The sequence below is a fragment of the Gilbertella persicaria genome, assembly GCF_025201335.1.
Source record: "Gilbertella persicaria strain CBS 190.32 chromosome Unknown B0P05scaffold_32, whole genome shotgun sequence".
NCBI classification, from domain to species: domain Eukaryota; kingdom Fungi; phylum Mucoromycota; class Mucoromycetes; order Mucorales; family Choanephoraceae; genus Gilbertella; species Gilbertella persicaria.
Genome location: NW_026251993.1, coordinates 260777 through 283454, shown reverse-complemented (window position 1 = coordinate 283454; position 22678 = coordinate 260777). Strand labels below are relative to the sequence as shown.

Sequence of the window (22678 nt, the reverse complement as noted above, 5' to 3'; positions counted from 1 at the left end):
CTAAAGAATATAATCAAAGTATGTCTAACAACATGTTCTTGATTCTGTCAGTGGTCAGGGAAGTCCATTCCTCTATGTTATTTATAGATAAGTGCACACTCTCTTCATATTTCAACACAAGAAAGGCAACAGCACGAAAGAGACGGGGACCCAAGGTTGTTACCTAATTGTAGATTGCAGTGTAACCAATGGCATTCTGTTTATGCCAAAAACATAACAGGCGAATGTAAGTAATGCTTTCGCTTTCATTGCCGTGTTGACAATTAAAAAAAAGAGAGAGAACAAGATGTGAGAAAAAAAAAAAGTGCTTTGGCCAATTGGCAGTTTTCTTTTCACATCCAGATTTGCACAATGGGCTGTAATACTTTTCTTTTCATACCCTAATCTAGGACACAACTCTTTATTTTCGGACCATCTAACAATTATTGTTGAACACACCGATTTCTTTGCATGACACCAAATTCAAAACCAGCGACTTCACTTTCTGGTACATATCAATTAGCCAGTTTCAAAACATGAGCAGTAAAAGCAGGGTTGTAGGCAAAACTAGATTCATTCGTTAAAGAGGCCGAATTGAAAGGAACTAGAGGCACGATTAATACAGAGACACATATTCTATTTAGATTTACCTAGCCAAAGCAATGGCTTTGATCCCATCACAGAACACCAGTTTTGATACATGCCTACATCATACATGTTTTTAAAATCTTTTTTCTCTTTTATGCAGACTACTCTATAGTTTTCCCCTGTCTGATCAAAATCAACTCGAACGAAAATAGGTCGGTTCGCAGCAAATTCAATACTTGTCTTGTTCTTGATAATAAAGCAGAAATGGGCTAATGCAAATCCAGATACAGTCAAGCCAAACACACATCCTCTAAACAGAAAGTTTGCTCAAATCCTAACGTCTTGTTGTTCACTTACAATGCACACACACTGTACCAATGTGGACTTATGTCGTCCAATCCAAGCCCTTCAACGCCAGATAATAAAGGGATCCATGTTCTATACCAAACCATCATGACTATGTTTCTCCAAAAGTAATAGATTGAGCTCAAATAGGTTTTGTACACCTTGAAACAGAAGCTCCAAGTAAATCTTCCACCAGGAATTCTGTCTTTTACCATGTTAAGCAAGATAGGTAGTGTATTGAATTCGACCCACAATGCATATGCAGCTACATAAAACACAAACAGAAAAAACTGCTTGTAATTGCCTTGGTCTACACAACCGTTTATCCTATCGATCACAGTAAGTTTACAACTCACATTCGTAAGTGACTGACCATAAACAATGGCTATGGATAGTATGTTAGTCATGATGCATACCAAATTGATCACTTACTGATCCATTTTGGGCGCACATTGATCGCATTCACTACAATGATGTGTTCTTTCTGGCTTTATTATATTGCAGCGATTACAGTACAGAGGTCCACCTTTTTCATTACATAATGACATACTATGGCTTTTAGACCAAGAAGGCACAGGGCTTGGAGTTTTTATCATAATGATTGAATAAGAAATTAAACTCATAGCATAAAGATACAATGCAAATACTATATATATACGGGTTTAAGCATAATCCAATCCATTTTTGAAATATACCTGTCTTGTAATCTATGCCTTCTTTTGCTATGAAAATAAAGATCAGTTTATTTTTCTTCAAGATCTCGGTCTTTCTTTACTTTGGAACTGCACATAATAATAAACTGTATAAGATAAAATAGAAAAGACAAGAATAGGCATACATAAGCCAATAAACAGAGTTCGTGCCATAAAAAAAAAAAAAAAAGAAAGATAAAAAATTAATTAATTTATTATAATTCTAAAATTTAAACAGACATCTTCATATCAATTTTACCGTGAGGACGATAGTCTTCTAATACAAAATCTTCAAATTTGAAATCATCTATATTTGTGATTTTACGGTTAATCACAAGTGTAGGAAAAGATCTAGGTTCTCGTTTGATTTGTTCTTTAAGGCCTTCTAGATGGTCTACATACACATGTGTATCACCCATTGTATGAATAAGTTCGCCTGGTTCTAAATCAGTAACATGAGCAATCATACGAGTCAAAAGAGCATAAGAAGCAATATTGAAAGGGACACCTAAACCCATATCACAGGACCTTTGATACAACACACACGATAGTTTAGCACGTTCGCCATTGACAGGTGTAGAGACATAAAACTGGCAGAATGCATGACAAGGAGGTAAAGCCATGATGGGAATATCAGCAGGATTCCAGGCACTCAAGATAATACGACGGTCTGTAGGGTTGTTTTTGATGGTGTCAATCACTTGTTGAAGTTGGTCTATGCCTTGACCTGTATAATCTGTATCGCAATCCACGTACTTTGCTCCAAAATGGCGCCATTGGAAACCATACACAGGTCCAAGATCACCTTCACGACGATCTGTGAATCCAATCTTATCCAAGTATTCTCGGGAGCCATTGCCATCCCAGATTTTTACGTTGCGATCACTCAAGTGTTTTGAGTTAGTATCGCCACGGATAAACCAAAGTAGTTCTTCAAGGACGCCTCGATAAAATACACGTTTGGTTGTCAAAAGGGGAAACACATTGTCTTTTAAAGAGAATCGCATCTGAGGGGGTGCAAAAATAGCCAAGGTCCCAGTGCCAGTACGATCAGCACGGTGTTCACCTTCTTCCATAATACGCTTGATGAGATCAAGGTACTGGTGTTCTTCATGTAAAATAGTCATGGTTTAAGAAGAAGAAAAAAAGAGAAAGAAACACGTCTAGTTGAATAAAGCGCGTCTTTTTAAGATTTAAAGTACCGTACGTGTTGTCGCGCTCATTTCTTTCTTGCGACACGATGGAAATACCTACCAAGAGACACACACTTGATCCACATACTCTGCCCAGCAAGTACGAGAGTCCTTCTAGATACCAGCAAACACCTTTACAGGAGAGAAACAACTATCGTTCAGTCATTCCTACCTTTCCAGCTGATCATGGTGATCTTGGTAGAAGAAGAACGCTTCAAGCAAGCGAGATGTTACGTCTAGCAGAAGAAGAAAAACAAAACCAGGCTGTTCAACAATCCATACCAAAAGAAAACACACTCATGAACGAAAAGGCGTTTGAATTGCAACAGTATAAAGAAGAAGCAGCTTACTGGAAAGGAAGAACTGAAAAGGTAATGAGAGATTTCAGGAAAAGTGCACTTGATTGACCACGACACAGTTGGAAAGACAAAACATGCAACTACAAAAGCATGTTGAAGAAATGCAGCATGCACGATACACGGATCCTGAAGCAGAGTTAAAGAACTATATAGAATGGGCAGAGGCAAAAGATCAAGGTATCATTGTGTATGTCTTGTACAAACCATATTGATTATTATTGTAAAAAAGCATTTGTCAATTTAAAGAGTCAAGTAGAACAGAGCATACAACAAGGAGAAAGATCTGGCATTGTACTCAGACAGTCTACTTTTGGTGCCCCAACACATACACGCAAATACCAAAAGACAAGAGCAGAAGGCAAGTAAAGGCAAGTGCTTTCATGATACTAACCTAGCTTAGATCAAAGGCATCCTGATATTGGCAAAGAAATTGCAAAAATACCTCATCGAGTGGATTATAACCAAATATTAGGAGAACACACCGAAAAGCCTATCATTAGTCTGTATGAAGATTTAACAACAGTTGTCATTAGAGGGTGTAAAGAAACAGAAGAAAGTCATATATACAACTGTGTCATTGCTGGCACAACAGGATGTAACTATCATACAGAGGACAATGCGGTACTGACTATGATTAGCTTTTCAATTCACACTAGAAGTTCCTAAAGACAAAACTCGGATGGTTAATTATTCACCTACTTTAGATCCTCAAAGAGATGACTTTATTTCAATTTTACCAGCATTTCTCAGAGAAGATGTTGAATTTGGAGCAGATAATTTGCCCATCTTCTTTTGGAGATTATCTTCTGTTATGAATAAAGTCTAATGGTCTACATGGATGAAAATTGCAATTGAACGTTAAAAAAAAACAAACCCTAAAAACCAATAGCATAAATTGAACACTAAATATTTACTTGCTTATGCAGCCAAGAAAACAATTCCTTTATTGTTCTATGAGTCTATAAAAGAAGAGATCTTTTTGCGCAAGGATAAGAAAGATGATTTTCTTTGTACCATCAATCTAGGTGGTAATTTGATTTTTACAAGCACACGTCTAAACAATGTCTGATTGTTACCAGGTTCAGTCTTGTTGTCTTGTCTTGTATTTCTTTTAAATAACTGATAATAATTCTTTGGTTTCTTGCTATGTTCTTTTAAGCTTTTTTCTTCTTCTGATACTGTTGGGCTGGCTAAAGGTGAATGAATAAACGAATCATTGCGATGATGAAGAAATGCTTGGTTCACTATAGGCCTAAAATCATGCGAAGGACTTGTGAGTTTGGGAAATTGAAAGCTAGAATTATCATGATAGAAATCAAATAAGGTAGATTCATCCTCTTCTTCTTGCTGTTGTATTGTTTGTTTGTAGATTTCATAATCAAACAAATACAATGTACCTGATGGTTCTGGTTCATATTCGTATACTTTTGGCGGTTCTGACGAAAAGCTCACTCTTTTTTCATTATGTGTTTGTATAGTGTCAATATAATCTTGTTGACTTTCCCATAAAACTTCGTGATAGAATTCAATCACATTAATTCTATCTTCTATATCTACACAAGCATTGCTTTGTTTTAACGTCATAGTTGGAATACAAAAAGAAGAAGAAAAAAAAGAAGAAAAGCTAAGCAAATATGTATACCATGTAAGAAAGACCCACAAAAAAGGGGAAGTATGCAATGGACTACAGTAGAACAGTAAGAGCTGACAGTCAAAAGAATCTATTTCCAGGGTCCAAGTGTATTGTATTTGTCAAGACAATATTAGATACTGAAGAGAGCAACATGAACTATATCTGTAATTTAATCAAGTGGCAATATCTTTCTTGTGAACAAAAAGAGAAAAAGAAAGGAGTGATGACTCCTTTCTTTTCTTTGCATGAATGACATAAAAGAAAACAGCCACGTCAGACTTATGTAGAGAAAAAAAAGAATATTTAGTTTTCAATACCAAGAGATGCGTCAATGCACAAAAAGGTCAAAACGCCCTTTTTAAAAAAAAAATCTCGATCCTTCCACTCTCGTCATTTTAAATTGCAATATTAAACCAACTTTCTGGTCAACACGGTTACACGGTACATTTTGTAAACTTTAAACCGCTTACAAAGCTGATAAAATAGACTCTTTTTATTGTTAGGGGCCAACTCGATTGATTCAACTTGTACCTGTTGTCGATCCTAAAGATATTCACCTTGATGTTACTTCTTGTCTTTATTAGATCGTACAAACTTACGTCAAGGTTCCATTCCCTCTTTCTTTCCTCTCAATCTTTAGTATTAAGAATAGGTCATTCACTCTGATGGTATAGTAGTTTGATAAGACTGATAAAGTGAGTTATTTGATTATTTTATTTTCTCAGATCCCAATGAGTCAGTTTGAAAATCTTATTTCAGCTAATCACAAACTACTTTTTAAACTTTGCTTGTCCTACCATCTGGGTTTAATATAAAATTGCTAAAAGATCGGTCTGCTTTATGCGGTTTATTTTACGATTTTTACAAATCGGGTAAAAGTCAATGATATCGTATTTGTAACACATATACACACTCGCTTACATTCTTGTCTTTAAATAAAAAAAAAAAAAAAGACATGGCTAATCATCAATCAGTGCTGAATTTCCAAGAAAAGAGAGAAGAAGAAAAAAAGATCAGATCGGAAAAGACTTTTCGTGACGCCATTTCATATACTTGCAAAAAGGGAAGTCTTTTTTACGTCATTGTATGACGCTAAAAGGGAACTTCAGAGTCACTTGAAATTAAACTTCAAACTTTAAAAGGAGAAGTCTGTATGGTACAATGACAGCATAAAAAGGTCACCGCTATGAGCTTCCAATCCATTGGAAAATGTTCCCTGAATAAGGGAATTGTGCCATTAAATATTTCGACACTCTTTTTTTTTCTTTTTCTTTCTTTTTTTTTTCCTTTCCTTTATATAATTTTTTTTTTTTTTTTTTTGCAATTTTCTTATTCTAGTTTAGTTCAACTGTATTAGGCTTGCTTAATACTGTTTTGACATCTTTTATTTTTATTTTACAATTCCAATCTTGTATGATCGATTAAAAAAAATTATTGTATTCCACACACACACACACACACACACACACACACACACACACACACACACACACACACACACACACACACACACACACACACACACATCTCCATTGACTCAGTTACAAGGAGAGAATTTTATTATCATTATCATTATCATTATTATTATTATCATTTTTTTCTTTGTATATCAAAACTATAGAATTATGCAACCATTCTCTAATTATAAACCCATGATAAACAACTATAATCAATATTATTTTACAACTGAAGCCAATCCATCACCACTACCACTGCCACCACCATTATCTTCTGTTGCTGTAGATACATCCTCTGCAGAATTTCATTACCAGCATTCCCCACCTTTGATGGACAATAGGAAGCTTTGGTCTGAACGAGTACTGCGCGACATGGCTGGCTTACTTCATGTCCTCTCACCTACAGGAAAATTTCTTTACTGCTCAGACTCTTGTGTCGAATTAACTGGATATCAGCCTCATGAACTGACGGGTAAATCGTTGACCGATTTCCTTCATATAGATGATGTCGACATGTTTATAAAAAACTTTCAACTCGCCTTTCATTCACTGTCACGAATTCGAGTTCATTTTCGATTAAGGCGAAAAGACAACACTTATTTACTACTAGAATCCATAGGACAGCCTAAACAAAACCCCTCGTCTTTTTTTGCTATTGCTCAGCCTTATTTCTCTCGATCCAATGGCCTTTTGGATTCTTTTCATGAAATCAAGATGGAAAACGAGTGGCTCAAGAAGCGATTAAACAGTGTATTACAAGTACAAGAAAACTGTTCTTTACAGCCTTCTTTTCAAGAGAATCAACTTTTGATGCCTTTTCAAGATCAACAACAACAAACAAATTCACGAAGGCTATCAAGTTGTAGTACATCAACTTTATTTCAAAATAATACAACAGGAGATGAAGGTACACATATTTATTGGAGTCATCATCGATACACAACTCCACCTTCTGTTGCATCTTCTTCTGAACTCAATGAAATGTTTATACGACTACAAAATCAACAACAAAATCACGAAGAAGATCCTATCTCTACTTCACCTCATTTTCCACATTCAACCATGGATAGCAAGTCAAAAGATAAATGGAAAAGAAGGGTAAGATAGAAATTCTTTTGTTTATTTTTATGTATTCATCTTATGCTACCAGAAGAAGAACAAACTGTCAGATAATCATGTTTGTTCTGATTGCGGCACAAACTCTTCACCTGAATGGCGAAAGGGACCCCATGGGCCCAAGACGTGAGTAAAATATATATATATATATATATTAAAAAAGCAGGTACTTATTCTTTTCTCTCTTTCTCTCTCTTTCTCTCCTCCTTTTTTTTTAATAGTCTATGTAACGCGTGTGGTCTTCGATGGGCAAAGAAGACGAAAAAGGATTTAAATGTGAACTGAAACGAAAGAAAAAAAGTGCAGATACTAATAGGCATGCAAAAAAAAAAAAAAAAAAAAAAAAAAAAAAAAAAAAAAAAAAAAAAATACCTCGTTCAATTTGATCGCTTGACTCCGAGGAAAACAACAAGACCAAAGGGGGGAAGGGAACTCTGCCATGACAACAACACAAAATACTATATAACTTTTTATACCCAAATCTTCATGTCTTTCCTTGGATTCTTACCGCTCATATTATTGTTTTTTTTTTTTGCGAGATGTATCGTAGCATTTTTTTTTCTTCTGTCATAATAAAGCTACTTTTGTTTCTTTCTTCTTCTCTTTCTCCTTTTCTACTCCTCCAACCTCCTTCCCTCCTTCTTTCTCCTTATAGAGAATAATGGAAAAAACGATATTGAAAGAAATTCTGGACCTTATAAAACGGCCTGCAAGCTCAGAATTACTTGCGCATGTATGTGATCAAGCATCACTCGTTATTCCGTGTTACCCGACAACCAACAATGCAAATACACTGGCCACAACGGATGGAAAATATGGCGTACTACCACCTTTGGCTTCATTTATTGGTTTTATGGTCAAAAGAGCCTCTGTTCGTGTAGGCACTTTGCTTGGTTGTTTAGTATTCCTTCAGAGGTTACAACAAACCTTATTTCACGTTGCTAAAGGAATGCCTTGTACTTCTTACCGCATCTTTTTAGCTACTCTGATTGTTACATCCAAATCATTACACGATACTTCACCTAAAAACAAACATTGGGCCAGATATGCAAGCTATTTTACGCTGCCTGAAATTAATTTAATGGAAAAGCAGTTGTTGTCCTTACTGGTAATCAACCTATATTTACATCGCCCTTTTCTTTAACTTTTGCAAGTATAGAACTATCATGTCATTATCTCTCCTTCTGATTTAGCCAATGTTTATATTCGATTCAAAAAGAGTTGTTTGTCCCCAACGATTCAATCGCCTGTCTTTATGAAGCCTGTTCCAGCTGTGCTGACAAGTACTCATACGAATGATATAGATATGCCTAGTTATGCAGCCTTGTATTCTCACTCAAACAAAAAGTTCTCTCTATCAAACACATCACTTTCTTCTACTGAATCTGACTCTTCTGTGGATACTCTTACAGACGAACAAACCACCCAACACTATTTCGCTCAATCAATGGAAGACAAACTACCTCCAAAAGTACATTGTAAAAGCAGAAAACCATTTCTTGTGAACATCTTGCTCTATGATAAAGACAGTAACTAAATTGTATGTATATATATATATATATATATATATATATATAACAAGGCTATCATACATGTATACTTTACTATGATCACTGAAAGATTTACCTGGTGTAACTGTGATTATGTTAATATAATAATAAACACCACTTTATTCAACTTCCCACTAAAGTCATTCTCTTTACATGTTCTCTCTCTTATGAGCAATAAAAAAGGCACAAATCCCCAATAAAAGAGATATGTGCCTTTTGAAGCTTATTAGCCATCTAAGACATGTTGACTTTAAATAACGTCTTTATTATGTAATACACGAATTACAAAATGTAAGAAATTATCTGCAAATATGAGGTTCTCATATGCCCAATGGATAGGTGTATCAAGTGGAAGTTGAATACCGTGCGTAATCACAGCGAGCTCAGTCAATGTATCTTGATCTAGAGTAGGTATAACTTTCGTAATCACTTGGCTTATGGTTGGGATTTCTAAAAAAAAAAAAAAAAAAAAAAAAAAAAAATCAGTTCATTCACTTCTAAAATTTAGTACCTGATGATGATGTCTGATGAAATGATACGAGGTCTTGAATCACTGGGCACTGATCAGGTAAATAAATCCTTAAAGGTATGCCTTTCATTTGACTTGAATATTCTACCAATTGTTGATTGACAGTTCGAAATGCGTCGTATTGATCTACGAGAAACTCAATATACTCTTTTTTATCGTAATTTTATGTACCTGAAGCAAGTGATTGCCATAATTGTGTTGTATCACGTTTAGATAGATTCATAACTTTCTTTGTACTGCCATGACAAAGGAAATCTGCCTAAAGTTGCTTGTTATGTATCCTATAGATTTGTCTCATTTCTTGCTTACTTCTTTCACCATGGACATAAACATGTCTTGCATAGTATCTGGTGTGGGTTTCAATAGTATTTTATCACTTGGCAAATCTTTAAAATGCATGGTTAGAGCCCAAGGCAATTTAGACGCGTCAGTATGTAAATCAAACAACAGTCCAATTGGATAATGCCTATAAAGACATTGAACAACTAATTTTTTTTTTTTTTTTGTTGAATCTCTTACCATTTTAAAGGCTTTTGGTCAAAATCATACCAAACAGACTCAAAAGACGCGTTAGAGACTTGCATACCGAGCTCTTTCAAGATGTTTTGAATATGTTGGGTCACAAGTGGTAAATAAGAACATCTTGATACTTGCAACTAACACTATAAATAATCACAGCATGATACCTATTGCTTACATAGATAGGTTCCCATACTCTATGGTTTCCATAGACATCTATTTCTGTAGGATCAAGCGATACTTTAATGGGCAGTTTGCCGTGCCATATACTTTTAGCGATCTCGGTGTCATAAACAGACATATAATATTTTATTGAGAAAAAGAAAAAAGATGAAAAAAAAAAATAGCTGTGCATGACAAAACTTAAATCTCAGCATATCAATGTCTTTTCAATAAGTGAAGACCACAAGCATTCTTGTCTTTATGGTCTAGAATGACTGGCTTATCTCTTGGTGTAGATTCAGAAGGTTCATAGTCGCATCGAAGTTCTGATTTACCAGCACGAATACCGCAAATCGTATTGACACGACATGCTTGGTCACACTTAGGTGTCAACGGGGATGATTTGTATCGATTAGACCAATACAAGTCAAACTTCTTTTCGTCCTTTTCCATCTCCTCAGTGACATGGTGCCACCAAGATGGAGATAATGGACTGTATGGGTTATTAGTAGAGCCATAAAGATCATGAGCAGAGTATTCTTTATACCACATCTAAAGAGCATGAATAAGGGACATTCTGTTTTTATTGTTCGACTTACAAGTCCATGATCCCAGTCGGTAGATACATTAAGATCAGCAATAAATGTATGAGAATCAACGACTTCAAAAGTGCCTGTGTCTACAGTATAGGTTCTGAATCCGGGGTTCATGTCTGGAAATGGCGTGATAGAAGGTGCTAAATAGCCAATGGAAATAGCATCTTTAGCATGTTGAGAAGCATTGTTTTTGTAAAAGAGTTGTATTTCATCTCTAACATACTCATCAGCCTCCTTCTAGATGCACTTGTCTTACCTGTGTGTATGTCCAAAGAACTGTCCAGCAATAACGTGAGGGGCATATCTTTCTACAATCTGGTAATAGTAGTTTGAAAAGTCATGGAAACAAGAGTCATCGCCAGGAGGAGTATGTCCAATGATCCACACTCTTTCTCGCTTGTCTTCTGACTTTTGTAATTGACCAATTAGCCACTTCAAGATACCATTAGGATCTCTTCTTGTTGGGTGTTCATATAACCACCAATTCAGATTATAACAGAAATTCGTATTGATACTAATGAGTTTAAGACCAGGATAAGGATGGCTGGCATAGCTGCCACTGTTCTTATGGACATTAGATAAATGCTTAGGAGGCAACCATCCCTTCCAGCTGGCTTGTAATGATTCATACAGCCAATCCATTGTCAAATCATCTCGACGATCATCTTTAGGCAAATTCGAGTCTCTGAGTGGAAATAAGTTGGTAGGTGCTGCTTCGTGATTACCAACGGCTGGATAAAGTTTAGCATCAATAAAGAAGGGCGAGTCAAAATGAGAATGAAGCATCAGATAAGAAGCTTCTTGAATCATCCTAGTCTTTTTGATAGGCAATGTTTGCCATACTTCATGAGGAGGAATATCACCCGTCAAGATACCAAAAGAAATATTTGGGCTTGCTCTTGGTATATAGTTCAGCATGGATTCAATCAGACTAATAGGGGCATCGCAGTTAAACGAACCCCATGGTGATGCTTTGTCTGAGATATTGTCAAAGCGAGTATATTCTTTTCGACAACAGATAGGTTTATCACATGCTGTTTCTGTACCTTCCTGCAAAGATGCATAAGTGAATTGTTAGGAGTTTTTTTTTTTACTTGCCTCATAATAAGGATCAACATGCCAATCACTTAAATGAACGACATCGATTGTCTTGTTACTGGGTTTATGTCTAAAAGTATATTTTGGTTTTGGCTTTGGGAAGGGTACTTTCCATTGGTCCACATCTATACAAAGTTAGTATGGACTTATGATCAAAACAAGCATTCACCTGGATATGGACATGCATTCAATACAGAAGCACAGGCTAAATGTCCATCACGACCAGCCACATCCATGGTCTATAAAATGATAAGTTTAATGATAGTTGCCTAGTTTCTACCTTTAAAACCCTACGAATAATAGGTCCTTGTTCTCTGACCATACCTTCACACTACAGGAATAATAAATAAGACAAGTAACTACGCACTGACTTACAACTTCACTATCAACCACATTGGCTTGTTTGCACACATTCATCATCGTTGCCAACTGAATACTCTCAGGTAAGCGGCATAATTGTTTTGTCATTTTTAATAAATTGATACAGGAATTGCATTTTTTTTTACGGTCTTCTGGGTCTGTGGTGAGTATATTGAGTTGGTTTAGCATTTCATTTTTCAACTGGTATTGCTCAATACGGTTGAAAAAAGTCTGATAAAAATAACTTGCATCAACAAGGGTTGAAGCTATCAGAAAAAAGACAACTATGACTGAAAATTGCTTCATGAATATATCTATAGATAAGACAAAAAAAAAAAGAAAAATGAAATAATCGTCATTTGTATGCAAAATGATAACTCAGTTCTATGTCCGCTGCACAGGTGACTTAAGTAAAGCAGAAAAGTGAAATAAACAACATACACTTATCTGATTGATTCTTGTTGATATTCAGATTGTATACTGTATTTACGCTCAAAATGACGGATTATATTACTGTTTCTTTCAAAAAAAATAATATGTTTGAAATTTGTTACTTTTCATTGATATTGAATCAAACTATACTCCTATGATAAATATCCAAGAAAAAAACAAATCAATTCTTGTGCCTGAAAGGATGTAACCATAGACACAATCAGTTCAACAGCTTCCTCTATGCCCTTTTTGACAGTCACATCGTGACTTTAATTTCCTCTAGATGCGCCACTTTTTTTTTTCTTTACTATACCCACTCAAATTTTTTTCCCTTTCTTTTTCTTGATTAAAGAAAGCCATGGTTCAAAATCATATGATTGACTCTTTATCGGAGCGTCTTCAACATGACGTTCAGATATTTGACGACTTGTTGAAACTGATACCCGCTAAATTTTATGTGATGGACAAAACAGAAGAAGCCAACGGTAAATTCCAACACAACAAACGTAAGAAGGCACCAAAACAAGCTATCAAAGACGCTACAAAGAAAGCCAAAAAAGCCAAACTTGACCCTGAAAACGCAAAAACTATTGCTCAAGTACAAGAAGAAAAGGCTAAGCAATTGGCAGAATCAAAAGCAGATGAAGACGATGCATCAGAAGAAAGCGAGTCAGATAGCGATGATAATGAAGTCGAGTCTGAAAAGATGGAAGTCGATTCTGGTGCTTTTAGTGGACTAGATGATGACAGCAACACAAATCATACATCTTCAGCCAAGCAAGAACCAGGTAAAGATGGAACCAAAAAAAAAAACTTAGGTTTCTGACCCAGTCTCTACTGTATAGTCAATGTTCAACCTATGGAAAAGAGCGATATTGATCAACTTCGTAACCGTCTTCATGAACGTATTCATTTGTTGCGCAAAAAACGCAATGCTCCAGGTGCTAATCCTGCCAACCCTAGAAGTCGCGAAGATATTTTAGCTGCCAGAAATAAGAAAAAAGAAGACAGAAAGAAGGCTATTAAAGCACAAAAAGAAAAGGGTAATAAAGTTGCTCCTGAAGAACTTGTCAAGTTTGACAGCAAGGTAAACTTACTTGTCTTTCAATACACACACATAACTCACAATTTTTATAGTCCAATGCTGATAAATCTCGTCCTTCTGCAGACTCCATAAAGATGGACGGTGACTTGTTCTTTGGTAAGCTTTCTGTTGGTAAGGATCAAAAGAAGAAGAAGGGTCCCTCAGATGCAAAGACACAATTGAAGATGCTTGAAGCCAAGAAGGAAAAGATGGAGAAACTCAAAGAAGAGAACAAATCAAAAGCAGACGAAATGAAGGAAAAAGATGAATGGAGTAAGGTGATTGCCTTGGCAACAGGTGACAAACCAAAGGACGATGCAAAACTACTAAAAAAAGCCATCAAACGACAAGAAAAGCAAAAGCAAAAGAGTGGCCAAGAATGGAATAAGCGTCTTGAAAAAGTAAAGATAGACGAAAAGAACAAAATCAAGAAGAGAGAAGAAAATATCAAGGCAAAGATTGAAGAAAAGAAGAATAAGAAGAGAGGCATTAAAGTCAAGCCTGCTGCCAAAAAAGCACGCCCTGGCTTTGAAGGTGGAAAGAGAAGCAAAGGCGGTAAAGTGACGAAGCCAAAAGCTCCTAATAACAAAGGCAAAAAATAATGTAGTTTAGTTTTTTATTATTATTATCTCGCATCCCCCCACCTCCTCCTTGTTTTTTTTTCTTTTTATATTTTCATATCCAACACAATTTGTAATGCATTTTTTGATAAAATTCTTAAATAGACAACCCACAATTGTTTGTTCAGAAAATAAGAACAATGTATTTATTTACATTTAAAGTAGAGAGACCCTTACGCTTGCATGATGGAATCACATAAAAAAAAGTCCTTTTGAGTAATTCCAGGGCGAAAATTTTTTATTCATTTTTTTTTTTATTACTTCAATGACTTCTGAGAAGGAAACGATCCCGAAGGTTGTTCAAGATCTCGTTGCAGGAACTGTGGGAGGTTGGTCCCAAGTCATTGTAGGCCAACCCTTAGATACAATTAAAGTGCGCATACAGACACAACCTTCACCACCTATCTATAAAAATGCTATGGATTGCACTCAACAACTTGTGAGACAAGAAGGAGTAAGAAAAAAAAAAGCATTCAATAAAAAAAAAAGGGGGCTGGAAATTAATCATTATCTTATCAGGTCAAGGGACTCTACCGTGGTGTGATGCCGCCCTTAGCTGGTATCGGGTTTTGGTAATAGAAACAAAGATATGTTTGTGTCTTATAGTATTGATCATAGTAATGCTATCATGTTTATGTCAAATGGATTCTTTAGAAGAATGTTACAAAAAGGAAATGAGACAGGGTTATCTATTGGTAAAACTAAAATGAGTTCTTTCTATGTGATGCTTATTCTCTTATTAGCTCAGGTGGGTATGGCTGGATCCATGGCTGGATCAGTCATGGCCTTCTTGAATTGTCCTATTGAACTCTTAAAAGTCAAGTTACAAACACGAGATCCAAAGGGTGTAATAGGCGTGAATGGGAAATTAGAACCTCCAGTATGTTGATATGGAATAACACAATGACTAAGATGTATGTAGTTTAAAGGCGTCATTGATTGTGGTATTAGAAGCATTCGTGCACAAGGATTCTTGGGTATTTATAGAGGCATGGGCATGACTTTATTAAGAGATGTGCCTGGCTATTTTGCTTATTTTTGTAAGTCTTAAATCATATACATATATTCTGTATTTACATCGCTAGTCTGTTACGAGACATCAAAAAAGCTACTTCAGTCCCAAAGAAAAGATAACCAGTTATCGACACTGGATCTATTAACAGCAGGTGGTTTGTCTGGATTAGCTGCTTGGATCCCTTCTTACCCTCAAGATGTAATCAAAAGCTGTTATCAAAATGATTTACGGTATGATTACAGTCTTTTATGATCTTTTGGCTTATGCAATGTAGGTACGCATCGTATGGACAAGTCTTTAAGGACATTCTAAGAACTAAAGGACCCAAAGCCTTCTTTCATGGTATTGGTCCCGCTATGGCAAGGGCTTTTCCTGCAAATGCAGCTACATTTTTCGCTTATGAGATGACAATGACTGCTCTTAAGTCTTCATCATAGAGATACACAATAGAATGTATATGATTCATCTAGAAAATAATGCTATAAATACTTGATATGCCATCATATTGAAACAGAAAATTTCAAACAACGATTTTAAATGGTTGCTATGTTACAGTTGCTATGAGTTTCGGGTTCCTTTTTTTTTCTTTCTCTTTTTTTTTATCTTGCGCGTTTTTTTTTTTGACTAAAAAGAGAGAACAATGTCACTTGGCCGACCTAAATTCTTTACTACCAATAAAAGAGGTAAAAACACACAATATTTAGATCGAGATGAAAAACCAACAATATGTATAGGTGAAAACTATGAACTCAAATCTGAGTTGAACAGTGAATATCGTCATCATCGCAAGGATGCAGTCAAGAAAGTAATTGCCAACATGACAGTTGGCAAGGACGTAAGTGGCTTGTTTCCAGATGTCTTGAAGAACATGCAGACAGAAGACTTGGAGCTGAAAAAACTGGTCTATCTTTACCTTATGAATTATGCAAAGACTCAACCCGAACTCGTTATTCTGGCTGTCAATACGTTTGTGAAGGATTCAGATGACCCAAATCCGTTGATTCGTGCTTTGGCTATCCGTACCATGGGTTGTTTACGAGTCGATAAAATCATTGATTATCTTACTGAGCCTTTACGCAAATGTCTCAAGGTAAGAAAATATGACATCTATATTTGAATGTGTACTCATGTTGTTTAGGATGAGAATCCTTATGTTAGAAAGACGGCTGCTGTTTGTGTTGCTAAGCTGTATGATCTTAATCCAGAATTAGCTATGGAGCAAGACTTTGTTAATGCTGTCAAGGACATGGTGTCTGATGTGAATCCTATGGTAGTGGCTAATGCTGTGATTGCTTTGTCCGATATCAATGAAGCTTGTCCTCAACACAATGTCTTTGAAATTAATAGTAACATATCCAATAAGCTATTGCATGCTTTGAATGAATGTACCGAGTAAGTTTTTTTTTTGGGGGTATGAGTTACTCAATAGAAAGGGATACATAGATGGGGTCAAATTGCTATTTTGTCAGCTATTGCTGAATATAAAGTATCAGGAGGCAAAGAAGCAGAAAGTATTTGTGACAGAGTGATACCTAGATTACAACATGCCAATGGTGCTGTCGTATTATCTGCTATTAAAGTAAGGACACAGCATCAGAGTGTGTATGTGTTGACATGATTTTTTTTAGGTCTTGATGATCAATATGAAGTATATCAAAGAAGAGGCGTTTATTAAATCCATGTGTAGAAAAATGGCCCCTCCTTTAGGTAAACATAGTTTAATTGTAAGATATGATTGACATAGGCCATTAGTCACTCTTCTATCCAGCCCTCCTGAAGTTCAGTACATTGCATTGCGTAACATTAGTCTTATTCTTCAAAAGCGTCCTGAAGTATTAAGCAATGAAATCCGTGTTTTCTTTTGCAAATACAACGACCCTCCTTATGTCAAATTGGAAAAACTAGAGATCATGATCAAGCTTTGCAATGATCGCAATGTGGACCAGTTATTAAGCGAATTAAGAGAGTAAGCACCCTGTTGTATTGACAATGACTGATGATGTTAGATATGCAAATGAAGTCGACGTTGATTTTGTGCGTAAATCTGTTCATGCTATTGGCCGTTGTGCTATCAAGATTGATGAAGCAGCAGAGCGTTGTATCAATGTCTTGTTGGACCTTATCAATACAGGTGTTAGTTATGTAGTTCAAGAAGCCATTGTTGTCATCAAGGTACAAGTGGCAAAACCTATATATGCTGTACTCAAACCTTATTCTATAGGATATTTTCCGTAAATACCCTCGTAAATACGAAGGAATTATTCCTACTCTTTGCGAGAATCTGGAAGCCTTGGATGAACCTGAAGCCAAGGGTTCATTGATCTGGATCATTGGTGAATATGCAGAGAGAATCGATAATGCAGATGACTTGATCAGTATCTTTTTGGACAACTTTAAAGAAGAAAATGCTCAAGTAAACAACAAGCTTACTTGGCCTTGATGAAACACACACTAATCAATTCTGTTTAGGTTCAATTACAATTACTGACTGCTACTGTTAAATTGTTCTTGAAGAAACCAAATGAAAATCAAGACCTTGTACAACGTATTCTTCAGACAGCTACAACTGAATGCGATAATGCAGATATTCGCGATAGAGCTTACGTCTATTGGCGTCTACTTTCTACAGATCCTCAAGCTGCCAAGGTAAGAACCAATTTTGGTGTGATACAGAAAACCTTATTCTTAAATAGGCCGTTGTTTTGTCTGAGAAACCTCCTATCGCTGGAGAAAATGACGGACTTTCTCCTGCACTGCTCGAGACCTTGTTGTATGACATTGGTACTTTGGCTTCTGTTTATCACAAACCTGCCGAGACGTTTATTGCAGGCAAGAAATTTGGCGCTGATCATGTCAACAAAGCCATGGCAGAGTAAGTGACAAACAGAATAATGTTTAGTTTGACTAAATGATTCATAGACACGCAGAAGAAGAAGACATCAACGCTCCACCACCTCAAATACAAGCTGCTATTAAGAATAATGATATTGGCAACTTGCTCGATTTAGATTGGGATGAACCCTCTGCAGAAACACCTGTCTCTCCTATCATGACAGAAACTCAGGGCCATAGTTCGCTCCAAGACTTGCTTTCAATCAGTCATGGTCCAGAGGCACAGGCCAATCCACCAAGTAATGGCAATATAGATGACATTATGAATTTATTTAATTCAACTCCAACTTTTGGTACACAAAACTCTTCTTCGCCTCAACCTATGGCCATGAATAATATACAGGATTTATTGGGCAACACGTCTTCTCCTCAACCTCAACAGCCTCAACAACAAACAGCACCTTCAAAAGATCCTTTTGCTGATCTTTTCTAGATATATACTCTTCTTAATAAAACACGTGAGTTGTACAACACTACAAATGTACCTTGATAAAGTAAAAAGATTTGGTACACAAGAACAATTGTTAAATTGTTAAAGAATAGAAGCTTCAAGAAAAAAAAATTTCTCTTCTTTTTCTTCTTTCTTTTTCTTTTATTTCTTTACTGCCTATCATGCTGGCTCATAAACATTGTACCGTTGATGATGATCTAAACCAATACCAGGATTTAGAACACTGTCAGCCTGCTCAGAAAGAAGCAGTCCAAGCAATCACCGAGTTATTTGCTGTTTCTGAAAATAAACTAGAACATTTGATAAATGGTATCGAGCAAGAAATGAAACGAGGATTAACACAACAAGGTGAAAATGATCTCAAAATGATACCATCCTTTATCGCAGGTAAAGACAAGAAGAGGGTGGTACACACATACTTATCCAAAAAAAAAAAAAAAAAAAAAAAAAAAAAAAAAAAAAAAAAAAAAACTCGTAGGTTATCCAACAGGAAATGAAAAAGGTACTTATCTTGCCCTGGAAATGAGTGGTGTTGATATCTATGTCTGTCAAGTACGACTTAAAGGTGAAGACGGTAAACTGGCCATTAACCAATACCAATATAAAGTCCCGGATCATTTAACAGCAGGTGATGATATCAGTATTTTGATTGATTATATCGCAGATTGCCTTGCCGACTTTCAACAACGTATGGGATCGAGTACAGACAGAATGTATCCTATTGGTATCAGTATTGGGATGGCGGTCAGACAAACAGGACTGAATCGAGGTGTTTGTGTTGCCCTGGAGCATGGGTTTGAATATCCAAATGCCGTAGGAACCGAAATTGTTGATCTCTTTCATCAACGATTTCATTTAAAAGGGCTGGCCGTACGTGTGGTTGCTATAGCCAACGGTAAACTATTAAGACACACAAAACAAGAAAAGTAACACCTTTTTAGATGCTGTATGTACCTTGTTAGCCCATGCTTATCAACACCCTTCTACAAGAATGGGCATTGTTCATAGTGTAGGTACAAATTGTGCTTATTATGACAAAGTAAGCAACATGAAGGCCTTTTTGGCCAAACACACAATCCCTGCTGGTTCAGATATGATTGTCAACACAGAATGGTGTAACTTTAAGCGTTTGCCAGTCAATAGATTTGACCAAACACTCGACAAAGAATCCAACAATCAAGGCATTCATGCATTTGAAAAGATGTCCACAGGCATGTATCTCGGTGAACTTGTGCGCTTGGTCTTGATGGATCTTGTGGAGCAATGCATGCTTTCGTTTGATGTTGATGATGAAGCATGTCTTTTGAAAGTGCCTTATCAGTTTGATACAAGTTACATTTTTGTATGCGAATCGGACGATCAAGCATTGGAAGATACACGAACTGTATTAGAAGAAATGTGTAGAACAGGATCCACTACATTAGCAGACAGAGAGATAGTAAAAAAAGTATGTGAGATTGTAGGCAGACGTGCTGCTGTGTTGCTTGGCGCAAGTATGGCTGGTGTAGTACGCTACATGGTCAAGGACGGTATTGGTTTAGATAACAATGGGTTTGCTATTGGTAAGTTGTATGTATTACGTTATGATTTATGAAGACAATATAGCTATCAGTGGCGATGTCTATAAAGATTATGCTTCTTTCCATCCACGCGTCTGTGAAACACTGAAAGGTTTGATTCCAGATGAAGTTGCTGCCAAATTATCAGTAGGCATCGTCAAACACTCTCGAATTGTTGGTGCTGCTATTGTCGCTATGATGGCAGAGAAAAATGACATCTATGACGATGATTTACATTGAGAAACAAAACAAAACAAAAAGTATATCATTATACCCTACAAAACAAATAAAGATGTATAAACTTCTCCCTAAGAGACAACAGTGATAAAGTCGCAAGACTCCTCTTTCTTTGCTTTCTTTTTTAATGCACTCCTTTTGTTCCCCTTGCTTTGATGGAAAATCACTGTTTTGTGTCTTGTTTGTCAAACTACTCCTATTTTATTTTATTTTATTTTTTTGTATGCGCATGATCTAAAGCTTATATAAAGGCCCAGTGTATCATCTCTGCTTTTCTCAATTATCAAAACAAATAAATAAATAAATTAATAACAATGGTATCCTTTCTTCATACGCTTGTTCCTGCCCTGGTGTTGCTTCAATTGACTTTGGCACTAAGAGTGATTGAAAACTGTAAACCAGGTTATGTGGCTCTTACTTATGACGATGGGCCCAATATATATACTTCAGCTCTTGTTGATTTACTGAAGCAAGAAAATGTAAAGGCTACATTTTTTGTAAATGGTGATAATTTCCTGTAAACTATGAAAAACGATACAAGCTGTTTGCTTAACATTTCTATCAGTCAATTAGAGGATAGTACAGAAGCTCAGAACGCAGTCAAGAAAGCGCATCGTGCTCAACATCAAATTGCAAGCCATACATGGTCTCATCAAGACTTGACTAGTATTATTGGTACAAGGCAATTTGATTATGAAATCAAGAAATTAGAAAGTGTACTTCAATCCATTATTCATGTCAAGTAAAGTTACATATATACACTCATTTGCATGCGTATACTTATCATTATTCTATTAGGCCTGCATGTAAGTCTTATTGAGCTACTTATAACGTGTTGCTTATTCTATAGTCATCCGACCCCCTATGGTGCTACGAATGATAAGGTCAACAAGAGACTTGGTTCTATGGGCTATGATATTGCCCTTTGGTCTACAGACACAAAAGACTATGAAACACATGATTTAAGCACTGAAATGGACAATATCCGGTCTTCATTTAGTCGCAAGAACAAAAACAAAGGTTATGTTATTCTATCTCATGATGTAAGTAACCTATTCCAAACTATAAGCTCAATTGGATTTCTAGGTATTTGAACAAACGACGGTTGAATTAACAAAGGCAATGATTAAATATATTAAAGAACAAGGATTCAAATTTGCTACTGTTGCAGAATGTGTAGGCAAATCTCCTTATCAAAACTAAAAAAGAAATAAAATAAAATAATCATCAATAATCCATTCTTTCATCAGGGTATTCTCTTTCTCCTCTATCTCTATCACGATCTCTATCTCTTCTTCTTTCTTCATCTTCACGTCGCATTTCTTCTCTGCGTTTCTCTCTTGTATCTAAACGCTGCCCTTCATATAATTCTCGGCGTAATTGACGCGATGGATGTTTCAAATGCATAAAGTTACAGAAACCACCACGATTACATTCTGAAATTTCATGTTGTCGACAACAAGCTTCTCTAAAATCAGTCACTGGTGATAACTCGGCATATATAGGACGACCTAAGATGCGTGAGTCGATAGCGAATTACCTTTGTTGACCTTACCTGCATAAAATCGATTATTCAGACTAGTCACTGCATTACCAGCGGATTCTTCTAGCCTGAATTGACAGTACACATTACCGACCAAGTGATCACCTACGTTATCACATACCACCATTTCTTCCACTTCGCCAAACTTGGCAAGTTCCATAAACACATCTTCATAAAACAAGTCAAAGTCATTTTGAAGTTGGTTTTCATTCATGTGGTTGCTGGGATCATGAGCAGGATTCTTATACATGTTGGCAATCAACAGTGTTTGTGAGAAAGTAGGTTTAACGTGTTTTCTGGAACAACGATCACCGTGTCGACAAGCACCAATCTATTCATAAAACTTAATGCCCATGGTACGCGTATGTTATAATTACCTTGAAATAAAAAGAACAGTTGACTCTATGTCATGATGAGTCTCATGTCATTCTAAATCATTCTTTTTTTTTTCTTTTACTTACTTGTCCTTTTCAGTACCGTAAATACTCGCAAGGTATTCAGCCATTGTTATGAAATGATAAAATAAACGAGAGAAAAAACAAATTGGCGCGCAGTTGTAACCTGTTATTTATACAAGCCACTCATGAATGACGTCTGTCTTATGAACCAATCAATTCAGTCTATCGTTCTTTTGCATAGTTCTCGAATCAAAGCGAATGATCGAGAATA

General features: G+C 36.1%; 14 protein-coding genes across 14 annotated transcripts; 8 read left to right on the top strand and 6 right to left on the bottom strand.

The window, feature by feature from the left end:
- Positions 1 to 274: 274 nt before the first annotated feature.
- B0P05DRAFT_550605 (DHHC palmitoyltransferase-domain-containing protein) lies at positions 275 to 1789 on the bottom strand. The gene is made up of 7 exons (XM_051579268.1): positions 1688 to 1789; positions 1608 to 1634; positions 1345 to 1558; positions 1286 to 1297; positions 925 to 1239; positions 630 to 877; positions 275 to 583 (listed from the first exon to the last, which is right to left on the bottom strand). The coding sequence occupies exons 1-7, from the start codon at positions 1776 to 1778 to the stop codon at positions 495 to 497; spliced, it is 996 nt and encodes a 331-aa protein (XP_051432880.1). The 5' UTR covers positions 1779 to 1789; the 3' UTR covers positions 275 to 494.
- Positions 1790 to 1795: 6 nt separating this feature from the next.
- B0P05DRAFT_550604 (thymidylate synthase) lies at positions 1796 to 2755 on the bottom strand. Its single transcript, XM_051579267.1, has one exon. The coding sequence runs from the start codon at positions 2729 to 2731 to the stop codon at positions 1835 to 1837; it is 897 nt and encodes a 298-aa protein (XP_051432879.1). The 5' UTR covers positions 2732 to 2755; the 3' UTR covers positions 1796 to 1834.
- On the top strand, positions 2756 to 4040 carry B0P05DRAFT_550601 (uncharacterized protein). The gene is made up of 5 exons (XM_051579266.1): positions 2756 to 3168; positions 3216 to 3333; positions 3386 to 3514; positions 3557 to 3751; positions 3795 to 4040. The coding sequence occupies exons 1-5, from the start codon at positions 2845 to 2847 to the stop codon at positions 3980 to 3982; spliced, it is 954 nt and encodes a 317-aa protein (XP_051432878.1). The 5' UTR covers positions 2756 to 2844; the 3' UTR covers positions 3983 to 4040.
- A 57-nt stretch (positions 4041 to 4097) lies between these two features.
- Positions 4098 to 4834, bottom strand: B0P05DRAFT_550600 (uncharacterized protein). Its single transcript, XM_051579265.1, has one exon. The coding sequence runs from the start codon at positions 4738 to 4740 to the stop codon at positions 4108 to 4110; it is 633 nt and encodes a 210-aa protein (XP_051432877.1). The 5' UTR covers positions 4741 to 4834; the 3' UTR covers positions 4098 to 4107.
- Positions 4835 to 6286: 1452 nt separating this feature from the next.
- On the top strand, positions 6287 to 7707 carry B0P05DRAFT_550597 (uncharacterized protein). The gene is made up of 3 exons (XM_051579264.1): positions 6287 to 7344; positions 7397 to 7492; positions 7584 to 7707. The coding sequence occupies exons 1-2, from the start codon at positions 6415 to 6417 to the stop codon at positions 7490 to 7492; spliced, it is 1026 nt and encodes a 341-aa protein (XP_051432876.1). The 5' UTR covers positions 6287 to 6414; the 3' UTR covers positions 7584 to 7707.
- Positions 7708 to 8023: 316 nt separating this feature from the next.
- Positions 8024 to 8899, top strand: B0P05DRAFT_573363 (uncharacterized protein; the record flags this gene model as incomplete). Its single annotated transcript, XM_051581503.1, has 2 exons — positions 8024 to 8470; positions 8522 to 8899. 2 exons carry the CDS (start codon positions 8024 to 8026, stop codon positions 8897 to 8899), a joined length of 825 nt encoding a protein of 274 aa, XP_051432875.1.
- Positions 8900 to 9156: 257 nt separating this feature from the next.
- On the bottom strand, positions 9157 to 10274 carry B0P05DRAFT_550592 (autophagy-related protein 5). Its single transcript, XM_051579263.1, has 5 exons — positions 9961 to 10274; positions 9751 to 9907; positions 9613 to 9700; positions 9424 to 9567; positions 9157 to 9362 (listed from the first exon to the last, which is right to left on the bottom strand). The coding sequence occupies exons 1-5, from the start codon at positions 10023 to 10025 to the stop codon at positions 9163 to 9165; spliced, it is 654 nt and encodes a 217-aa protein (XP_051432874.1). The 5' UTR covers positions 10026 to 10274; the 3' UTR covers positions 9157 to 9162.
- Positions 10275 to 12753, bottom strand: B0P05DRAFT_550587 (Metallo-dependent phosphatase-like protein). Its single transcript, XM_051579262.1, has 7 exons — positions 12192 to 12753; positions 12097 to 12147; positions 11986 to 12055; positions 11817 to 11941; positions 10975 to 11768; positions 10722 to 10932; positions 10275 to 10674 (listed from the first exon to the last, which is right to left on the bottom strand). Exons 1-7 carry the CDS (start codon positions 12480 to 12482, stop codon positions 10339 to 10341), a joined length of 1878 nt encoding a protein of 625 aa, XP_051432873.1. The 5' UTR covers positions 12483 to 12753; the 3' UTR covers positions 10275 to 10338.
- Positions 12754 to 12924: 171 nt separating this feature from the next.
- B0P05DRAFT_550585 (surfeit locus protein 6-domain-containing protein) lies at positions 12925 to 14450 on the top strand. Its single transcript, XM_051579261.1, has 3 exons — positions 12925 to 13396; positions 13454 to 13695; positions 13746 to 14450. The coding sequence occupies exons 1-3, from the start codon at positions 12967 to 12969 to the stop codon at positions 14292 to 14294; spliced, it is 1221 nt and encodes a 406-aa protein (XP_051432872.1). The 5' UTR covers positions 12925 to 12966; the 3' UTR covers positions 14295 to 14450.
- A 10-nt stretch (positions 14451 to 14460) lies between these two features.
- B0P05DRAFT_550577 (mitochondrial carrier domain-containing protein) lies at positions 14461 to 15839 on the top strand. The gene is made up of 7 exons (XM_051579260.1): positions 14461 to 14766; positions 14832 to 14884; positions 14931 to 15007; positions 15056 to 15192; positions 15235 to 15352; positions 15398 to 15557; positions 15602 to 15839. The coding sequence occupies exons 1-7, from the start codon at positions 14578 to 14580 to the stop codon at positions 15762 to 15764; spliced, it is 897 nt and encodes a 298-aa protein (XP_051432871.1). The 5' UTR covers positions 14461 to 14577; the 3' UTR covers positions 15765 to 15839.
- Positions 15840 to 15967: 128 nt separating this feature from the next.
- B0P05DRAFT_474326 (adaptin N terminal region-domain-containing protein) lies at positions 15968 to 18652 on the top strand (the record flags this gene model as incomplete). The annotated part of the gene is made up of 11 exons (XM_051574784.1): positions 15968 to 16010; positions 16062 to 16417; positions 16466 to 16719; positions 16771 to 16906; positions 16956 to 17034; positions 17080 to 17293; positions 17334 to 17499; positions 17549 to 17740; positions 17842 to 17973; positions 18021 to 18199; positions 18247 to 18652. 11 exons carry the CDS (start codon positions 15968 to 15970, stop codon positions 18650 to 18652), a joined length of 2157 nt encoding a protein of 718 aa, XP_051432870.1.
- A 179-nt stretch (positions 18653 to 18831) lies between these two features.
- B0P05DRAFT_474352 (hexokinase-domain-containing protein) lies at positions 18832 to 20264 on the top strand (the record flags this gene model as incomplete). The annotated part of the gene is made up of 3 exons (XM_051574788.1): positions 18832 to 19057; positions 19149 to 19565; positions 19612 to 20264. 3 exons carry the CDS (start codon positions 18832 to 18834, stop codon positions 20262 to 20264), a joined length of 1296 nt encoding a protein of 431 aa, XP_051432869.1.
- A 403-nt stretch (positions 20265 to 20667) lies between these two features.
- B0P05DRAFT_550569 (uncharacterized protein) lies at positions 20668 to 21617 on the top strand. Its single transcript, XM_051579259.1, has 3 exons — positions 20668 to 20983; positions 21032 to 21208; positions 21317 to 21617. Exons 1-3 carry the CDS (start codon positions 20781 to 20783, stop codon positions 21558 to 21560), a joined length of 624 nt encoding a protein of 207 aa, XP_051432868.1. The 5' UTR covers positions 20668 to 20780; the 3' UTR covers positions 21561 to 21617.
- Positions 21618 to 22536, bottom strand: B0P05DRAFT_550565 (uncharacterized protein). Its single transcript, XM_051579258.1, has 4 exons — positions 22471 to 22536; positions 22387 to 22411; positions 22022 to 22340; positions 21618 to 21977 (listed from the first exon to the last, which is right to left on the bottom strand). Exons 1-4 carry the CDS (start codon positions 22512 to 22514, stop codon positions 21694 to 21696), a joined length of 672 nt encoding a protein of 223 aa, XP_051432867.1. The 5' UTR covers positions 22515 to 22536; the 3' UTR covers positions 21618 to 21693.
- Between the last annotated feature and the right edge of the window lie 142 nt (positions 22537 to 22678).

What these genes read in the sequence shown, in the direction of transcription:
- B0P05DRAFT_550565 (XM_051579258.1), bottom strand. Translation starts at nt 22,514, where the DNA reads ATGGCTGAATACCTTGCGAGTATTTACGGTACTGAAAAGGACAA. An exon ending in TACGGTACTGAAAAGGACAA is followed by an intron (nt 22,412 to 22,470) that starts GTAAGTAAAAGA and finishes ATCATGACATAG; the next exon opens with AGTCAACTGTTCTTTTTATT. An exon ending in ACTGTTCTTTTTATTTCAAG is followed by an intron (nt 22,341 to 22,386) that starts GTAATTATAACA and finishes TTTTATGAATAG; the next exon opens with ATTGGTGCTTGTCGACACGG.
- B0P05DRAFT_550587 (XM_051579262.1), bottom strand. Translation starts at nt 12,482, where the DNA reads ATGAAGCAATTTTCAGTCATAGTTGTCTTTTTTCTGATAGCTTCAACC. An exon ending in ATGTGGTTGATAGTGAAGTT is followed by an intron (nt 12,148 to 12,191) that starts GTAAGTCAGTGC and finishes TTATTCCTGTAG; the next exon opens with TGTGAAGGTATGGTCAGAGA. An exon ending in GAATGCATGTCCATATCCAG is followed by an intron (nt 11,942 to 11,985) that starts GTGAATGCTTGT and finishes AACTTTGTATAG; the next exon opens with ATGTGGACCAATGGAAAGTA.
- B0P05DRAFT_550577 (XM_051579260.1), top strand. Translation starts at nt 14,578, where the DNA reads ATGACTTCTGAGAAGGAAACGATCCCGAAGGTTGTTCAAGATCTCGTT. An exon ending in ATGGGAAATTAGAACCTCCA is followed by an intron (nt 15,193 to 15,234) that starts GTATGTTGATAT and finishes AGATGTATGTAG; the next exon opens with TTTAAAGGCGTCATTGATTG. An exon ending in TGTTATCAAAATGATTTACG is followed by an intron (nt 15,558 to 15,601) that starts GTATGATTACAG and finishes TATGCAATGTAG; the next exon opens with GTACGCATCGTATGGACAAG.
- B0P05DRAFT_550601 (XM_051579266.1), top strand. Translation starts at nt 2,845, where the DNA reads ATGGAAATACCTACCAAGAGACACACACTTGATCCACATACTCTGCCC. An exon ending in GGCAGAGGCAAAAGATCAAG is followed by an intron (nt 3,334 to 3,385) that starts GTATCATTGTGT and finishes ATTGTAAAAAAG; the next exon opens with CATTTGTCAATTTAAAGAGT. An exon ending in CATTGCTGGCACAACAGGAT is followed by an intron (nt 3,752 to 3,794) that starts GTAACTATCATA and finishes GACTATGATTAG; the next exon opens with CTTTTCAATTCACACTAGAA.
- B0P05DRAFT_550592 (XM_051579263.1), bottom strand. Translation starts at nt 10,025, where the DNA reads ATGCAAGTCTCTAACGCGTCTTTTGAGTCTGTTTGGTATGATTTTGAC. An exon ending in TTATGTCCATGGTGAAAGAA is followed by an intron (nt 9,701 to 9,750) that starts GTAAGCAAGAAA and finishes AAGCAACTTTAG; the next exon opens with GCAGATTTCCTTTGTCATGG. An exon ending in TCATCAGACATCATCATCAG is followed by an intron (nt 9,363 to 9,423) that starts GTACTAAATTTT and finishes TTTTTTTTTTAG; the next exon opens with AAATCCCAACCATAAGCCAA.
- B0P05DRAFT_550585 (XM_051579261.1), top strand. Translation starts at nt 12,967, where the DNA reads ATGGTTCAAAATCATATGATTGACTCTTTATCGGAGCGTCTTCAACAT. An exon ending in TTCAGCCAAGCAAGAACCAG is followed by an intron (nt 13,397 to 13,453) that starts GTAAAGATGGAA and finishes TCTACTGTATAG; the next exon opens with TCAATGTTCAACCTATGGAA. An exon ending in TTGTCAAGTTTGACAGCAAG is followed by an intron (nt 13,696 to 13,745) that starts GTAAACTTACTT and finishes CAATTTTTATAG; the next exon opens with TCCAATGCTGATAAATCTCG.
- B0P05DRAFT_550600 (XM_051579265.1), bottom strand. Translation starts at nt 4,740, where the DNA reads ATGACGTTAAAACAAAGCAATGCTTGTGTAGATATAGAAGATAGAATT.
- B0P05DRAFT_550569 (XM_051579259.1), top strand. Translation starts at nt 20,781, where the DNA reads ATGGTATCCTTTCTTCATACGCTTGTTCCTGCCCTGGTGTTGCTTCAA. An exon ending in GTAAATGGTGATAATTTCCT is followed by an intron (nt 20,984 to 21,031) that starts GTAAACTATGAA and finishes CATTTCTATCAG; the next exon opens with TCAATTAGAGGATAGTACAG. An exon ending in CAATCCATTATTCATGTCAA is followed by an intron (nt 21,209 to 21,316) that starts GTAAAGTTACAT and finishes CTTATTCTATAG; the next exon opens with TCATCCGACCCCCTATGGTG.
- B0P05DRAFT_550604 (XM_051579267.1), bottom strand. Translation starts at nt 2,731, where the DNA reads ATGACTATTTTACATGAAGAACACCAGTACCTTGATCTCATCAAGCGT.
- B0P05DRAFT_550597 (XM_051579264.1), top strand. Translation starts at nt 6,415, where the DNA reads ATGCAACCATTCTCTAATTATAAACCCATGATAAACAACTATAATCAA. An exon ending in AAGATAAATGGAAAAGAAGG is followed by an intron (nt 7,345 to 7,396) that starts GTAAGATAGAAA and finishes TTATGCTACCAG; the next exon opens with AAGAAGAACAAACTGTCAGA.
- B0P05DRAFT_550605 (XM_051579268.1), bottom strand. Translation starts at nt 1,778, where the DNA reads ATGGCACGAACTCTGTTTATTGGCTTATGTATGCCTATTCTTGTCTTT. An exon ending in TTATTATGTGCAGTTCCAAA is followed by an intron (nt 1,635 to 1,687) that starts GTAAAGAAAGAC and finishes TTATTTTCATAG; the next exon opens with CAAAAGAAGGCATAGATTAC. An exon ending in AAAGCCATTGCTTTGGCTAG is followed by an intron (nt 584 to 629) that starts GTAAATCTAAAT and finishes TCGTGCCTCTAG; the next exon opens with TTCCTTTCAATTCGGCCTCT.